Source organism: Temnothorax americanus, unplaced genomic scaffold, assembly GCF_048541705.1.
Source record: "Temnothorax americanus isolate GAGA-0224 unplaced genomic scaffold, ASM4854170v1 Scaffold110, whole genome shotgun sequence".
Taxonomy (NCBI): Eukaryota; Metazoa; Arthropoda; class Insecta; order Hymenoptera; family Formicidae; genus Temnothorax; species Temnothorax americanus.
This window is the reverse complement of record NW_027509243.1, coordinates 180,025-197,960: the sequence shown is the minus strand read 5'-3', so window position 1 is coordinate 197,960 and position 17,936 is coordinate 180,025. Positions and strand designations below refer to the sequence as shown.

Sequence of the window (17,936 nt, the reverse complement as noted above, 5' to 3'; positions counted from 1 at the left end):
CTCTTCCCGAAGTCCGTCCCCATCCTCCTCGACCGCCTCGACTCACGATCTTGAGGAAGTAGCCGATCCTAAGATCGTAACCTTAGATTGATAGCTATAAAATTAAGTTTTACTTATTTCAATTCTCATATGCTGTACTTCATCGATTAACACACACACACACCCACGCACACATAGTAAATTCATGTAACTTCAATCCTAAAACTAATTGTAATAATAGCGGGCAGGATGTGCATTTTCAAGTAGGTATCCCCTTAGAAATCTTACCCGATCACCCCCGCACTTATGTAACACCCGCGAGAAGTACACACATATACCTTAAACATACACTTCCATTGTAAAATGCTCTCAATCTCCGGTTCAATTTGCCTAGTTCTCACCTATTGTAATATCGACAGATTATTTAACTTAAATTTATAATAAATGTTTTATTTACGTTAAATATAAATTTCCATTTATTTATAATCTAAGACTTCACCCACCATTATTCCACCTCTCAAAATTGCATGAGGTCCGATCCTGAGTTAAAGGGATTAAATTCTCTGACTCAAAAAAGGACCGACAATCGCACCGCTCACGAAAGGCGTCCTAACGTCTTCACGGACGTTGATCCTTTCCGAGTCATAAAAGTGCGTTCGGCTCGCGCCACGCGTCTCAGAGCGCGTACCTGCGAGCGACATTTGTAAGTATCTAGCTGCGTCCTCCCTTCCCCCGACCCCTAATCCCGGGGTTAAACGTAACAATGACATAAGGATTTTTTATTAGGGTATCTTGGGATTTTTCCAATTCTTTATTTATGTCGTTTATTTCTAGACTTAATTCCATTAATTCGTTCGAATTCCTAATTACAGGTTCTAATCTAATTTCTTTTTTTGCTTGTTCGTTAATATTTTTATTTTTGTTTGTTAGCGTTAGGTTAAAATCTGCTAAGTGCATTTCTATTTGTCTCATAATCGTTTGTCTTTTTGTTTTTATAATGTCGGGTGTGGTTAGTTTACAATTTTCGATTATACTTAGTTTCTCTATTTTTTTTATTTCTATTTTTTTTTCTGCCTGTTCATTACATTGAATTGTCAGCTGTTATTTTTTTGGCGTTGAGAACAGCCACGTTTGTGGTTCGCTTAATGTTATCCATAAGATTACGTTTGACATTATTTGACGTTTCTCGCAGGTGTTTACATGTCCTGGCGTTTTTACATAAACTTGTACTTCGCATGGTGCGTCGGCTTTTACAAAATATACCGGTTAGTTTCGGTTACATACATACTTTATTCCGTTTCGTTTACAGTCGTTTAAATCGCGTTCCTCTAGCGTTATGTAATTCTGATTCTCTTTATCTATTGCTAATATGTTGTGAGTAATTCTTAGGAATGTGAAAATATTCGCGTGGTTATAGACAGGTAATGGTGTCGTTCTTATTATTTCATACACGGGATATGCTACCACGGGAAATTTGATTATCGTATAAATGTTCGGTTTATCATAATACGCGTTAATTTCTACATAGCTTTGTATCTCGTTCCAATTTTCTAGTCTAGCTTTAAATGGAAAATGGGATCCACGCGTCAATTGTGACGTTGCCTCTTTTAGTTTGGTTATTATTTTTTTTATTGGTAATAGGCGGGTGAGTATGACTCCTTCTCGCGAATATGTGAGGTAGTCTATCGTGTCTTTCACGTCTTCTATTAGATCATCTGTAATTGTGGTTAGTATTATAATAACTGTTCATCTATTTCTTCTCTTCTGGCGTACAGTGCTGTCTCCAGCTGTATCCGTCTCGTGACGTCCGTCATCAGTTGTTTGTTATGGTATAACGATTTTTCTAAGGCCTCCATGTGGCCTATTGTGGCATTTATCACCTTTAATTGACTTTTTGCGGTGTGCCGTAGAGTCTGTTGCTGATTTTGTATCAGTTCAAGCTGCTTTTGTATGTGTTTTGCGTCGTCGGCATCCATAGTGCCGAACAGTGTTTTGCTGATCGTGCCGATCGCGTCTATTAAATCTCGTTTATTACGTTTTGTTTTATTTCCTTAGTTTTTACTATCGCCTACTTTCTATCGCCTACTTTCTATTTCTTACTTTCTATAGCTTATTTTTGTTCTTTTGCGCTGCCTTTATTGCTCTATGAAGGGCTTTATCCTGTTTACGTGCACTTGCGTGGTTTTCCGTCCCTTTTAGATCGTATAATTTACGTCTGAGTGTTTTTCAATCACTTCGTACGGTCCTATCCACGGGGATTCTAATTTTTTTGATCTCCCTCTACGCACCGTTTTGTCGTGCAAGAGAACTTTGTCTCCCACTCGGAAATTGATTTCTTTTGTCTTCTTATCATACGTCTCCTTGGCTTTAGATTTTTCGTTTCGCAAATGTTCTTTTGCAACTCGTTGTGTTGCTCTTAATTTTTCTTTTAGCTCTTGCGCGTAATCGTCATAAGTATACGTTGGTTTCGGTGGTTGCGACAGTGCCGTCGGTAGTGTCGCTCGGTGCCCGTATACTAATTCAAAGGGTGTAAACCCGGTCGCCGTGTGTGGCGTCGTGTTATACGCGAACATTGCGTATGGCGTCCATTCGTCCCAGTCTGTCTGGTACGCGTTAATATAATGTCGCAAATATTCGGCTAATGTTCTATGAGAGCGTTCCAATGCTCCATTACTCTCGGGATGGTAGGCCGTTGTTTGAATTTTTTCTATCTTCAATAATTTACACGTGCTTTTAAATATCTCGCTAAGGAAATTCGTTCCTCTATCCGTCAGTATTTTGTCGGGGATACCGTATTCAAAGATAATCTTTGTGACAAATTCTTTCGCGATTGTATTCGCTTCTTGATTAGGTACGGGTATCGACTTACTGAATTTTGATAAATTATCCTGAAACGTGAGGATATATTTAATTCCGTTTTCGGTCACCGTCAGTGGTCCTACTATATCTAGAGCACATTTTTCGAACGGTTTGTCCGCGGTGTCTGTTATTACTAAGGGTGCTTTATTTTTCCGCGATAACTTGTTCTTCTGACATAGTTCGCATTTATTAATGTAATCTTCGACGTCTCGAGTTAATCCTCTCCAATTATGCGTCAACTTTATTCGGTTTATGGTGCGTTTCACACCCTGATGTCCTCCTACAGGTGCATCATGGTATTCGTATAATATACGTTGCTTCTCTTCTTCTGTGTATTTTCTTTCGCTCTCCTCTTCGTTATTCTCTTCTCTCTCTATCTTGTTGATATCTGTTGGCACATGTCGACTCAGCGCATCCGCGTTTCTATTCTCTTGACCGGCCTTGTGTACGATAGTGTAATCGTCTTCTTCTAATTTCAATCTCCATCGGATTAATCGTGATCCGGGGTCCTTTACGTTTAATAGCCAAACCAATGATTTATGGTCTGTCACTATGGTAAATTTTGTTCCATAAACGTATGGTCGGAAGTGTTTCACCGCCCATACTATCGCTAGTAATTCTTTCTCGGTAGTATTATAATTTTGCTCGGCTTTAGATAATACTCTGCTCGCATACGCCACGGGTTGATCTTGACCTATCTTTCCCTGTGACAGTATGGCTCCTATTGCGTAATCTGACGCGTCGGTCGTTACTACAAATTCTTGGGAGAAATCCGGGTATTTTAACACCGGTGCTGTGGTTAGTTTTTCTTTAAGTATTTTAAATGCATTTTGTTGTACTGCGTTTCACTCGAATTTCATATCTTTTCTGGTCATTTTTTTGAGTGGCTTGGCGATTGCTGAAAAATCTTTATTAAATCTTCGATAATATCCGGCTAATCCTACGAAAGCCTGGATGTCCTTTACTTTTGTTGGTCTCGAGAAGCTTTTTACTGCTTTTAGTTTTGAAGGGTCTGGCGAGATTCCGTTTTCTGTTATTACATGTCCGAGATACGTCACTTCTTTCCGAAGGAATTCGCATTTATTGGGCTGTAATTTCAAATTATAGTTTCTCAGTCTGTTTTGCATTTCAATTAATCTCTTATTGTGCTCTTGTAAACTTGCTCCGTATACTATTATATCGTCTAAATAGACTAAGCATTGTAATCCTACTAGTCCTGCTAAAACGGCTATTATTGCTCGTTGAAATGTCGCTGGGGCATTTTTCAGTCCAAAAGGCATTCGATTATACTCGTAATGTCCGTATTGTGTCGAGAACGCTGTTTTTTCTTTATCTTCTTTTTCCATTGGGATTTGATGATATCCCGAGGCGAAGTCTAGCGTGGTAAAATATTTTGCTTTTCTCAGTTGGTCTAGGATATCGGTTATGTTTGGCAATGGGAAGGAATCTCCCTCCGTTAGGTCGTTCACAAACCAAAAATCTATTACCACTCTCAGTTTTAATTTTCCTGATGCGTCTCTTTTCTTTGGTACTACTAGCAACGGCGCATTCCACGGGCTCGTGCTAGGTCTAATAATTCCGTTTTTCAACATCTCTTTCACTTGTCTATTCACTTCTTCTTTGTGCTTTTCTGGCAAACGGTACGGTCGGACGTTGACCGGTACGCTGCCCGCCTTCGTGATAATCTTATGCGCGACGATATCAGTGCATGTCAGTGGTTCTCCTTCCACGTGCAATACATCGCTGTAATCTCTGCAAATTTCCATAATGGTTTTCTTTTCTTCTTTGTTTAAGTGTTGCGTGCGTATCAACTTTTCGACTTTTTCGCTACGCGGCATTGTTTCTTCTGCTTTGTTTACTTGGTTTATTTCTATCTCTTTTGCTTCTTCTTGCTCTAACTTTTCTAATGTTACTTGCGGCATTAGCATTTCGACTGTCTTCTCCGTCGTATTTAGTATGCTTGCCGGACATAGAAAGTTTTCTGGCATCACTAGGCAATTTCCTATGAACACTCCTGGCATTGTCTCTTCTGCCTGTATTATTCCTAGTGAATTTTTATCGGTCGCGACTTGTACTATTGTCTCGCTTTGCGTTTTCAAAACCATTTTCTTATACGGGTATAATTTTAATGTGCTATTCCCTATGCGTATTGAGCTCGACTCGTAACTATATGACGCTCGATAATTTTTTATAAAATCTACGCCTAGTATTCCGTCGTATTCAATCGGAAAATCATCTTTGACGACATATATCGTGTGCTTGATCTTTCTATCTTTCAAGTAAATAGTTGCTGTAAATTTTCCAATCGTATGGGCTTTATGACGTGTTACTCCTGTAAGGGCCATTTTATCCTCTTCTATTATTGTTTCGCTTTTCAAATGTTTTACTTTTATTACTGATACGGCCGCTCCGGTATCAAACAGTAAATTTATTTTTTTGCGCTTCGCTTCTCGCATGGGCAAAGTGATTAAATCCAGCCCTGCATGCTTTCGCGGCTTGTTCGTCATGTGTGACACCTGATACTCTAACGCCGGTCGGCGCTGCTTTGTGTCTTCTTTGTCTTCCTCATCGCTATTCGCGGCTGAATTACTGTCCTTTTTTCTCGGGCTATTTGTTTTCGGATGAAAATTTTTATTTTGTCCTCGCGGATTATTAGGTTTGTTGTGATTCGTCCTTTCTTTATTTGGTCGACCATTTAACAGCCAACATTCTTCGTGCATGTGTCCTGCCTACTTGCAATAATTGCAGACTTTATCTGTCGCGTTTACGCGGGGTGTCCTATCGGGTTTCGGTAAGGAGAAACGGTTCGCATATCTATTGGTACGACATTCCCTTCCGAGGTGCCCGTATTTTCCGTATTTTTGGCATTGTAATATCGATCGGTTATCGCGCGGTTGCGACGAGTACGCATAATTATTTTTCTTACTACCTCGGTCGAAAGTACGTACTTTCGGCCCCGGTTCCACGGCAGAAAGTCTCATTTTTATGCCTTGGTTAAACTACATGCGCGCCATCTAGAATAGCGGGAGTAAAAACTTAGTTGCGTGCACTGGCACTCAATATATGACAAGATCCCTGCCACAATATTACCACAAACCCAATTCACATCGCCCCAACCTCTACTTTTACTTTCACTCGTATAACCTAAAAATTTGTTTACAGTTAGTCAATGATAATGTTTATTAGTAAATTCTATTCAGAAAGTGATTGTGATTAATGTAATAAAAATAAAAATAAGAAATGTGTAATGTCTAAACATAAACACAATTCCTTTAATTAAAGTGTATTTATACCTTTATTTATAGATGCATTTGATTTGATGCCTGCCCCCGACCAGCAGCACTCGCTTCGCTCGTGCCGCAAATGTCGGGGCAGGCATCAATATCTTCAACACACACATGTCATTCTTCCGTACTTTCGACCAGGCAGCAAGAAAAATAGTATACACTACACGGGCAGAAAGTTTGAAAGTTTCTCGGCTTTGCCTCGAGCACGATGGCGCGCAGTTCAGGGCTCTCAAACTTTCTGCCCTTGTAGTATAATATACTATTTAGAACGCGGCGGAATTTAACTCGGCCCGTTTACTTTTTCTTCGGCGCTCGCTCCGGCAATCGCTTCTTGCAATGTTGCGAAATGCTGAGCTCGGACAAGTAACTTGATCTCGTCTCTCAATCCTAATTGGAAATTCTGTAATGCCTGTTGTTGAATCGTTTCTAATATCGTTCGCTTGCTTTCTATGGTGTGATTTCTTTCATCTATCATGGAGTCGTATAGCTCCATCACTAGCTTATCGGCTCTTAATCCGAATGCTTTTGCATTTTCTCCGGGTTTTTGCTTGAATGTATTAAACTCTAGTTGTAAGTGTGTTGTGCTCTTGCGGCTCAAATAGCAAACTTCTAATTCCTTCTTTAGTTGTGCGAAATCTCTTATCTCTCGCGCTTGAAAGTCTATCATCGCTCTTCCTTTTAGCTTTGTGCATAGTACTGCTTCTAATAGCGTTCTTTCTTCCATAGGATTTATATTTTTTATTACGTACGACGCGGCGCTTAAGAATTCTTGCAATTTACTCGAGGCTCCGTCAAACTCGGGTATCATGTCTCGTGCCTCTTTTAAATGTAGATATCCGATTGCGCGCTCCGCTTGGTTCCGAATATCGTATGACGTTCTTCCGTACGTTACTTCGAACGGGAGGTTACTTGGCTCGCGTCTCGCGTGAAATTCGCGGCGTTCAGGATTTGCCGTTTCTAGTTGATTTACGCGATCTTGTAAGTTGCGAATTCCATTTAATATCTCGTCGAGAATGAGTGCTCAATGGTGGTCAGTGGGAATGTATGGTTGCAATGCCTACAGTTGCAATGCCAATTATATGAAAAAGTTAATGGAAAATATTGAGTGGCAATAAGATGAATGGAAACGCAATGGCAAGATTCGAATGACAACTTTTTCCATACAGGCGTAATGGAAACTGCTAATGACTTATGAAAGTTAAAACTTGTGTATGGAACTTGCAATGCGAATTATATGGAAAAGTAAATGGAAAATATTGAGTGGCAATAAGATAAATGGAAACGCAATGGCAAGATTTGAATGACAACCTTTTCCATATAGGCGTAATGGAAACTGCCAATGACTCATGAAGGATAAAATTTGTATGGAATTTTTCTACCTTCAGCCAATGTTGTTCAGTGTAAATTGTAATGGAAATTCGTCAATGGTAAATGTGGCGGTTTGCGCCACCGCGGCACCGTGGTGCATAGCATCATCATCACGCCCGCGCGGTAACTGTATTACCGGCAGTTCGCATCGACGCCGCTAGGCGTCGCATCGTTCATGCATCCTCTCAAATTCAAGGTTCGGCACGGACTGGTATATGTATAAGGCCTTTTCAGGCTCTAGTCGCCTAAGGCAAGAGCTCCTATTAGATTGTCCGTTGAACCAAAAGCAATGGGAAATGAAGGCATTTATATTAAAGACAAAATAATACCATTTATTAAAATGCCATTGAATTCTTATTGTTCCAGGCGCAATGAAAATAAAGGCATTTTTGCCAAAGATAAAAATTTCCACACAAAATCCCATTGATAATGTCAGTGTTAATACCAATGGCAATACTAATGGCAATACCAATGGCAATACCAACGGCAAAACCAGTGGCAATACCAATAGCAACACCAATGGGATTTTGTGTGGAACTTTTTATCTTTGGCAAAAATGCCTTCATTTCCATTGCGTCTGAAACAATGGGAATTTAATGGCATTTTTTAATGGCAATAAAGGGCACATTTTTATAAGGGGTCCGGCCCGTGCGGGTATCCGGTTACGGTGATTCGCCGGGGTGCCTCTTTATGATAGCACTCGATTAAGACGGTTTATTTCTTCGTCTATTTCCTCTGGGGTTATCGGCGCGTTGTCATTTACGTTATTCGCGTCGTGGTTGCTATTTGTTGCTTTCGCCATCTCGATTACGTTTACGTGTCTCGGGGCAGAATAATACTCTTGCGGGTCAAATACGCTGCTATCATACGAGGTCAATGAGAACTTTCGTCTGTGTGTTTGCCTACTGGTCGTACTGTACGCGTCTTCGGATTGTGCGTGCGCGTGTGAGGGGTGGAGTCTATTTTCGTCGGGGCAGTTATTTTGTCCTATTACTCTCGCGTCTAAAATTATAACGGAATCGTCGAATTGGGATTCGCGTTTGATTACGCTGTTCGGGTGTAATTCGGGTTCTGATTCGCTTTCGCTTGAGTAGTACGCGTCTAAATTTCTACGCACGGTTTCGCGATTATCGCTTACGATTTCTTCGGTCGTTTGCACGAGGCTTAACGGTCTATTTCTACGCGCTCGTCGTGACGTCTCGCTATGGAGCCACGTTTGGTTTAGTTCCGCAGGTGGATTTTCGTTTTCGGTAATTGTGCTTTACATAATTTATTTAGTCGACTTATATTACGGTCGCTAGTCGCATGTTGCTGGTCGGTGCTTGTGCCGCCTTATCTGTCGGTGAGCCTCCGTTGAGGTAGGTTGGTGCCTTCTCGGGTTACGCTGCTCGCTTGTCCCTCGTCGGCCGCTACCGTGTTGTCCGCTGCTTTTGAATCTGACTGCCGTGTCTCCGTTGAGGATGTTGCACTGCATCACTGATTCATTTATTTTTCTGTTTCAGCTGCCGTTCCCGTCTTCCTGCCACTGGATCCCTCACGCTGCCACCATTTGTTGTGCCCCTTTTTTGGAAGAGGGACACCGGAGATCTTTTATTCCACGGAGGAAGCGGGAAGAATTATAACACACGACACGTTCAATAAACGATACTTTACTTAAATCCGTTTTACAGTTATTGTTTACAAGAATGCCCGTTACTGATTTGCTCCCTGACTCCGATTGCCCTCACGTCTCCTGTTGTCGCTTCCTTTTAAATCCTCGTCCTGTCCTTCGATATCGCTGAGTTGCTCGATCGTATGTGGGCCGATCGCGCAACTCATCTCTTGCTGATTCGGCGTTGCGTAACTTTTTCGAGCTTTCGCAGTCGCGCACCCTATTATTATTCTTTTTGTCTTTCTTAGTTTATATTTTATTATTACGTTAATTAGGGTCGCAACAAATTTAAATGTTACGGATATGTTACCTGTTTTTATCCATTTTATTTGCTTAAATAAAGCAAAAAAACATTTTTTTGTTTTACAAGTTTTAGTAACATTTAGTTTTTCGAGACATTTATACGCTTATCGTGTTTCGTTTACGAAAAAATGGAAAATTTTTAAATGTAATAAGTCAATCAATAAGTACAGCGTTACTTCTTTAGTCAAATCAATTAATGCCAATTATTTTGTAATACAAGAATAAAATTTTCTATCAAAAATATGGTTATTAATGTATGTTTATTTAAGCAAAACAAAACATTTTGGTTGCAAGAACTAAATAGAAGAAATCAAATTTTTTTATAGGAGCAATGAAATATTTGGTTGATCATATATTGACCAAATTTTTTGGTTTGGTGTACCAAATTTTGGTTAGGTCTACGAAACTATTTTTTTCAGTGATAAGGTACTAAAAACAAAATTACAATGTATAATGAGTATACCGAGTACGCCAGTTGAAATCTCAAAGTTCCGGTTCATGTAAAATATTTTTCGAGTAGTTCTGAGCATATTGAAGTATTTTCTAAAGAGTTCCGAGCGTTAGGCTCTTTGTGTTATATTTTTAAAAATTAATGTTACCTGAAAAGTAATCATGACAGAAGAAGGTGAGACGCTGTGCGAAATCTCGGAGTTACGGTTTATGTAATAATTATTTGTGTAACAAGTGCGGGAAAACATTACCGCACTGTTTTGACTCGTGTGTGGCATTGGCCATCCGTCGCACAGATGACGCGCGCGCAATAATGGGCCACTTTCCACACACTTTGTAATATAAAATAGGGTGTGTAATACGTGTTTACATTACCGCACTGTTTTGACTCGTGTGTGGAATTGGCTATTTGTCGCACAGATGGCGCGCGCGTAATGAGCTACTTTCCACGCACGTGTGATATAAAATATTTTTCGAGTAGTTTTGAGCATATAGAAGCATTTTCTAAAGAGTTCTTGGCACTAGCAATGTTGTACAATTTTTAAATAAATTTATAACGTCCGAAAATCGAGTACTTGGAGAAAATAGGGTGAGACGCTGTACAATTTTTAACAGTTCTGTGAGTTCTATTATAATTCTCGTGTAGTTCTGAACGTGTTCTAACGTTTTCTAAAAAGTTCTGACGATAAGCATTATTTATTCATTTTAAAATTTAAATAATTTTTATTGCCCGAGAAAGACGCATTTACGGGTATATGGGTGAGACGCTGTACAAAATCTCGGAGTTCTGGCTTATATAAAATATTTTTTGTATAATTCTGAGCATATTGAAGCAATTTCTTAAGAGTTCCGGACATTGGCAATGTTGTATAATTTTTAAATAAATTAATAACGCTCGAAAGTCAGGAATTTATCGAGACGAGGGTGAAACGCTAGCCGATTTTCGACAGTTCTGTGAAGTCTATTATAATTCTCGTTTAGTCCTGAACGTGTTCTAACGTTTTCTAAAGAGTTCTGACAATAAGCATTATTTATTCATTTTTTAAATAATTTTTACCCCCGAGAGAACGACGCATTTACGGGTATATGAGTGAGACGCTGGCCGATTTTCGACAGTTCTCTGTGTGATTAATAAACATTTGATTTAATACGATTATAGTTTATCCTTTTATAATTATTTCAATTTACTTTATTTTATTATTTTTTTAGTACCTGCACCTATTTATTTAATCAATTCCGGAAAATTACTTGTTGTAGGATTCCATTTCAAGATTCTAAACAAAAATATAGCGATGGTACCAAAAAGCTATGATAATTTTGAAAAAAAATGTTTGGTTTTTTTTTAAGTACCTTTCGCCTATTTTATTGGTTCAAAAAAATTACTTGTTGTAGAATACTATCCCAAAATTCTACGTAAAATATATGGCGATCGTACCAAAAGCATATTATATTTAAAAAAAATACTTTATTTTTTTAAAGTACCGCTTACCTATTTTATTGCTTCTAAAAAATTATGTCTAATAGGAAACTACTCCAAGATTCAAAAACAATTTTTTCGTAATTGTACAAGAAAGATATTGGGACTAAGAAAAATCAAGAAAATTTATTTATTTTTTTTTATCAATGTTTCTGTCATCAGAAACGTTTCCCGGATTTTCCATAAATGTGTTTTAATAATATCTATAACATATTAAAATTTCATCAAAATCGGTTAAGCTGATCAAAAGATATAAATTATTTTTGATATTTTTGTTTTTATTTTTTACAGCAAAACGGTTCAATATTAAGGGCTAATATCCGACTAAATTGTAAGTAACACTGATAGCAATCACAGCAAAAAAAATGAGCATGATCCGGGTGGGGGCACATTGACCCTTCTTATCCGGCTACGGCCTTTTTTACTCTGTCATCGAGCTTTACTCTTGCGAACCTATATGTAAGTGATTTTAATGGAAAATTTGATGCTCTATACAAATCCGATAATAATTTTTGCATATCTTCAAAATTTTCATGTTTTTGGACTGACAAAAGTAAAAAACGAGGTTCGGGGCAAAGTCGACACGTCGACACCACGCCGTTTCATCGGCTTCTAATAACAAACGATGCTTGTTATGCAGCCATATGGCTCATGACAAATGTGTGTGTACGTCCGATCGCGAATTTACTTGTATAAATTGTTTTTCAGACATGTGTTTATATAAAAATAATTGAAAGTTTAACAAGTTTTGTTCTCATTATTTTCAATGATTGTTTTACTCAATTCCGAATTTTTGTACTTTCCAAATACACGATAAACAATGTATTTTCAGTTTCAAACAATAAAAAATAAGTTCCAGATCAAATTGTGTCGATCAGGTAAAGTGTCGATTTTACCCCGGTATTTTTCAATTTAAAAATTTGTCTTTGCATTACTTTTCCTTTCCTAGGGGCAAAACTAAGCAACATACAGCAAAACTTCCTTAAGCAATTTTGTACCTAAAGGAACACTCTTTAAATGTGTACCATTAAATTTGCTTGACAATTTTAATTAATTGTTGAAAATTCCCTTTGAAAAAATTGTGTCAAGTTTCCTCTGGTCTCCCCTACTTCATTTTCTAATTAACTTATTATAATCTTTTCAAAATTAAATTAATACCTACTCAACATTGGTCTAACTTTTTGATTTGAATCCAATATTTACATGTTAAATTCGACAAATATAGAACAAATTTTACTGCAAATATTTAAACCAAAATACGTTTTAATAAGAATTAAATTAGAACTAAATTTGGGTTAAAGCCGTAATTGAATCGAGTAAAAGTCGCATATAGAACACATTAACTTTTTATTATAATAAATATAGATATGAATATTCTGCATCATGTATAGTTCTGGATCATATATAATCCGCGCATAAGTAATCTTATTAAATATAAATGAAAACCATATTTTATTGTGGCTCATATTTAATCTACATAAATGATTTCATGAAATGCAAATTAAAACCGTTTTTAAACAAATATAATCTTAACTTAAAATCTGGGTTTAATTTAAGTTTTATACAGATATAATGCGATTTAATGTGATTTTAGTTATGTTCATATTAAATCGTTTTCGCGGGATTATACATATATACTTCCATATGAATCTCATCCATATATCAGTGCATATATATGATCTATTGTTCATATTTAGTTATATTTGGAATTATATATGCTCATATATGATATAACCCATATATAAATTTATATAAAATTTCTACTAAATTCATACCAAATTTTATATAAAATCACATACAATCATATACATTTATATATATAATTATATATAATCTTTTTTTTCCCGGGATGTGTCTCCTTGGATGTATCTATATGAATGGTAAATAGCAAGAATACACTATTATTATAGGTCTGTATTTTCTAGCTGAACTAATGTATGTACAATGTACATACTTCTTGTACTTAAAACAAAACAGGTATATATTTGAAATTTGGCGAAAGTGAGAAGAAAAGTTCTAAGTACAGCAATAAAAAAACAAACCTTTCATATATATATACGTATAATAAATATATAATAAAATTGAATGTACGGCAATATAAAATATGTTTGAAATCCTTATTGAATGTCTCATTTGCATATCTAATTGCATCTGAAAGAGAGGAATCTCTTTTCACGAAATTGCAGAGAACATGCATGCAAATAGATTAATGTAGGAAAGCAGAAGATGGTTCTAATTTTTAAAATCTATTTCAATATATAAACAAAATTACATGAAAATCATTTTATTTTACATAAAAATTGGACATGGCAACGTTATATATATTACTTATGACAGGATAGACATAACACCAGGTGCATAAATCTTCACTTGCCAATCCGACGAGTTAAACAGATATATTGTTTTCTCTGCCAAATGATATTTAGATCTAATGGAATTCATTTTCCAATGAATAGTTAGTTTACCGGATGCATCTCCGGAGTGTCCTGTCTTAAATGGTTGTGTCGTAACACACAAATGTGCCAGATGTTTTAAGGTATTAGCAACTATATCTGTATTCGAAGTCTGTATATTCCCTTGATATATATGTGCAAGAATACAAAGCTGCGACAAGGGATACGACGCTACAAATGATCTTAGACATCTTATAAAATACATAGTATCACGTATACCAAGACCAAGATCAAGGAAGTGGTTTATATCATCGATAATAAGAACAACAGACTTAGAGAACCTTGCTGCTTCTTCATATTTTTCTTTAACGCATGTAAATAATCTACGCACAATATCAACATCTCCCATAGGAGTGCCATCTGGAATTATTGTTTTCGTTCTATCTACAAAATTCTCGTACTTATCAGTAACATTGTTGGCTATAATTTTCATCGGCTCAACAACAGTGACTTGGCCCTTTTCTTTTAGATTAAGAAGATTGTAGCCAAATCTCATGCCGATGTTATGATAATGACTAAAAGTATTATGACAAAGAACGAGGCAAACAGCAGCGTTCATTTTTTTTAAAGCATGTGATAAAATGGCATTTACTAAGAAATTCGCGTTGCTACCATGTCGTTCTTCAATCAAGATTGTTTTACCGTCCATGTTTACTTTGTCAATTCCGAGAATGTTGCACACCGTTACTACTGAGCTAGCCATAATAAACTGAAAACTAAAGGCATATTATTAGCATTATTAGCATTATTATTATTATTATTATTATTATTATTATTATTATTATTATTATTATTTATCATTATTATTATTATTAATAATATTATTATTATTATTATTATTATTAATACATATCTCACAGAAAACGATATGTTTATGCAACAAATTTCTAACCTGACAAATCGTCGAATTGTACGTCTAAATCGTCTTCTATTTTTATAACCTGTAAAACAAATAATCATGTCAAGGAACGTCAAGAACTACAATACAAAAGTTAAATGTGTTTTGGTCACAATCAATATAATATAATAACGGTAATTATACAGTTTAGGGGCTTCACCTCCAATATCGATGAAATTATGCTCAATTGACGCGTTTTTACGCGAAACGAAAGAATCTGGCAAAAAAAAGTGTCGCTCTGTTCCACGAAACGAGATTTTAATCGTTCAAGTTGATGACTATTTAGGTTATGAAACTTGTCATACCAACGAAATGTGTTGCAGCCATTGCAGCTACTAGCAGAAAGAAACCTGAGAGAGGCCATCCCTGTGTTTTGACTGGAGACGCATAGGGATCCTCTAGTGAGGGATGGGACATGGGATCATGGCGGAAGTAATAAGGTGTGCTCTTGCGCACAAGCATTTCTACTGACCAATAAGAGAGCGTGACAAGATTCCGCCATCTTGTATAATTTAAATGGATATTAAAACGAAGACTTACGGCAAGAAAGGGTTTTAATGAAAGATCTTTCGTGTATAAATATAATATATATATATATCTATATATATATATTTTGGTGAATATATTTAAAAAATATAATAAATATATATATAAACACATAAATATAAATAAAAAAATATATGAAAAATATAATAAAAATAAAATTATTTTTTATTTGTAAATTTTTTCATTTTTTTTGGTTTTATTCTAGCATTTTCTGCCGAAATTTTTTTATTGATTACTCGAAGTCTTATATATGTTCTTGTTCTAATTAAACAAAGTAGAACCTCGCGCGGGATTGTTATATTTTTCATTTTCTTTTCAACCCTATTTGCGATTGCTTCAAATATCGACGGATTTTTCTGCATGAAGGATCCATGGTAATCTTGGAATTCTTGGTTCATTATTTTTCCCACTTTTAATAAGTTTGAAGAAGGACTTATAATTTTCCCTCTAGAGATGTAGTTAATCCAGTCATTTTCTGGATTAACCAACATCTCAGTAGGATTACCTAAATTTTTATATTTATTTATAAATTTAAAAGCGGCATAACCCACGATATATTTTAGGCCTTCTTCTTCTATGACGTCCACAACTTCTAAATTTTCTACTTGGCTCAATAATTTCAGTTCTTCAGAAGTAGGAGAATAATTAAATGTACTACTATTACTTGGATCTGAAAGAAAAGGTGTGAAGCATATATATTAAACATGCATATATATTATTATATCGGAAAAACACTTTTTGACAATTTCAAATTTTAATTTATTTACAATGATTTCATTCATTTATATGAATGGAACCCGATTGCCCACGTCACTAATTAATAATACGATCATAATTAATATTTATAATAATTACAAATAAGTAAGGCGAATTATATATAATTGAAATTTTTTTATAATAGTACATCAATATGCTTACAATAATGTAATTAAACTCGATGCGACTTGAGTCACAGAGCATGATGCTTCTTCATTTGTGAAGCTTAATGCGACTTCATTTGCAAGCATCGATATCACAGAACTCTCAGAGCTCGATGCAACACAGTCTGTAGCAACGTGTGTACATTCTCTTACTTCTGTGTGTTCCTGAAAATATATTTAATATATTGTATGGAAGAGAGAGAGAGAGAGAGAGAGAGAGAGAGAGAGAGAGAGAGAGACAGGAGTATTATTTATACATTATTAATATATAATCACTTAAAACATAAATCTATTCATATAAATAGAAGTAATGCATTAATTGTCCTCTACAAATTCCATTGGAATTGCATCAAGTTTCAATGTCCGAGATTTCACAGGGCTATGTAGTTAGGTAGTAGCCCAAGTAGCCACGATCGATCTTTATATTGTGAAGAATGGAAATGTTGGGAACAAAACCCGAGCTAAATAAACAAATTTTAAATAATGTATTTTATTAATTTTATTATATTTTATAATTTTTAATTTGTTAAATTCTATTTATCACCTATTAGTATTATAATATAATACATATTATGTACATACCGTTCTTCGGGTTGACGTTTTTTTTGCAAAGTATTTTCCATTTCGCAATCATTTCTTGATTTTTTGAAAATAAAAAATATCTTACATTTTTTTTATTTCGCGACGTATTTTTACAGTTTTTAAAAGAACACGGCATTATAAAAGATTTTTTATATTACATTCACAAAAATCATAAAATTACTACAAAACTGTGTATAACCTGTGTATACCGTGACACTTTCGTTTACTTTTATCATCGCGATGCTATCGGTTAAGGTGCGAATTCATGGGACGCTCGTTTCAGCGTATCGCGAAATTACGTGATTTCGCGCTGACGCTAGCGTCAAGCAAAGAAAGCTGGATTTTCTCAGCTTTAGCGTCAAAGCCAAAGCAGCGCGAAGACGCCGAAATTTTGACGCTGTTTTCCTTTTCATGAATTTCAATTGACGCCGACGTCACGTGTGGTCATGCGACCTTCTTGCCGCTGAAAATGAGCGTCAAGCGTCAGCATGAAAAGGCACCTTTAGCTATAGTGATTTTGCAAGATGGCGGAAACTTGGTGCTGCGCAGAATGTGACGAAAATTCGTCCGACAAGATAGCACACCTTATTACTTCCACCATGGATGGGACAAAGCCGCCATTAATGGGATAGCGGAAGTGACGGCAGGCATTACGCGCCATTTAAAAAAAAAACAAAATAACTATCGAAAATATGTCTACATAAATAAATTTAATATTCTAATCAAGGAGTTATTTCAATTAAATTGAAGTAAATAAATAAAACTTAATTAAATGAAATAAATTCCGTAAATGAAAAAATTGAGTAAACAAACAATAAATACTGATAAATATAATTTATCACAAAAAGTTAATAAATGCAGTAAATAATACAAAAAATAATTTTTTTATAAATATAAGTTTTTACATAAATTTAGCAAATTTGTAAATTCGATAAATAAAATAAAACAGAACAATTTTGAAAATCATTATTTTTATGCTAAAAATGTGTTGACGCGATAGTCTAAGCTTATATTTATCAATATTAGTTAATTTGATTATTTATAGTTGAGGTTATGTATTCTCTATATATATTCTCATTTCAGTATTAAATGATAATATAAAATCACATTCAATTTTAATAAAATTGGATTTATTAAGTGCAATGCTTACACTTTTATTTTTT

At 35.7% G+C, this 17,936-nt stretch overlaps 2 protein-coding genes and 1 long non-coding RNA gene across 3 annotated transcripts; all 3 read right to left on the bottom strand.

Moving 5' to 3' along the window:
* Positions 1 to 6,371: 6,371 nt before the first annotated feature.
* On the bottom strand, positions 6,372 to 9,311 carry LOC143908667 (uncharacterized). Its single transcript, XM_077426415.1, has 3 exons — positions 9,221 to 9,311; positions 7,939 to 8,070; positions 6,372 to 7,145 (listed from the first exon to the last, which is right to left on the bottom strand). Exons 1-3 carry the CDS (start codon positions 9,309 to 9,311, stop codon positions 6,406 to 6,408), a joined length of 963 nt encoding a protein of 320 aa, XP_077282541.1. The 3' UTR covers positions 6,372 to 6,405.
* A 4,293-nt stretch (positions 9,312 to 13,604) lies between these two features.
* Positions 13,605 to 15,202, bottom strand: LOC143908655 (elongator complex protein 6-like). Its single transcript, XM_077426407.1, has 3 exons — positions 15,031 to 15,202; positions 14,720 to 14,768; positions 13,605 to 14,543 (listed from the first exon to the last, which is right to left on the bottom strand). The coding sequence occupies exons 1-3, from the start codon at positions 15,185 to 15,187 to the stop codon at positions 13,703 to 13,705; spliced, it is 1,047 nt and encodes a 348-aa protein (XP_077282533.1). The 5' UTR covers positions 15,188 to 15,202; the 3' UTR covers positions 13,605 to 13,702.
* Positions 15,203 to 16,210: 1,008 nt separating this feature from the next.
* LOC143908656 (uncharacterized) lies at positions 16,211 to 17,259 on the bottom strand. The gene is made up of 3 exons (XR_013260206.1): positions 16,774 to 17,259; positions 16,468 to 16,652; positions 16,211 to 16,356 (listed from the first exon to the last, which is right to left on the bottom strand). It is a non-coding gene; the product is annotated as an uncharacterized LOC143908656 (long non-coding RNA).
* Between the last annotated feature and the right edge of the window lie 677 nt (positions 17,260 to 17,936).

What these genes read in the sequence shown, in the direction of transcription:
- LOC143908655 (XM_077426407.1), bottom strand. Translation starts at nt 15,187, where the DNA reads ATGCTTGTGCGCAAGAGCACACCTTATTACTTCCGCCATGATCCCATG. An exon ending in GGCTGCAACACATTTCGTTG is followed by an intron (nt 14,769 to 15,030) that starts GTATGACAAGTT and finishes TTTGTTTTACAG; the next exon opens with GTTATAAAAATAGAAGACGA. An exon ending in ACAATTCGACGATTTGTCAG is followed by an intron (nt 14,544 to 14,719) that starts GTTAGAAATTTG and finishes ATATGCCTTTAG; the next exon opens with TTTTCAGTTTATTATGGCTA.
- LOC143908667 (XM_077426415.1), bottom strand. Translation starts at nt 9,311, where the DNA reads ATGAGTTGCGCGATCGGCCCACATACGATCGAGCAACTCAGCGATATC. An exon ending in AGGAAGCGACAACAGGAGAC is followed by an intron (nt 8,071 to 9,220) that starts GTGAGGGCAATC and finishes CCATTGTTTCAG; the next exon opens with ACGCAATGGAAATGAAGGCA. An exon ending in TGCCATTAGTATTGCCATTG is followed by an intron (nt 7,146 to 7,938) that starts GTATTAACACTG and finishes ACCACCATTGAG; the next exon opens with CACTCATTCTCGACGAGATA.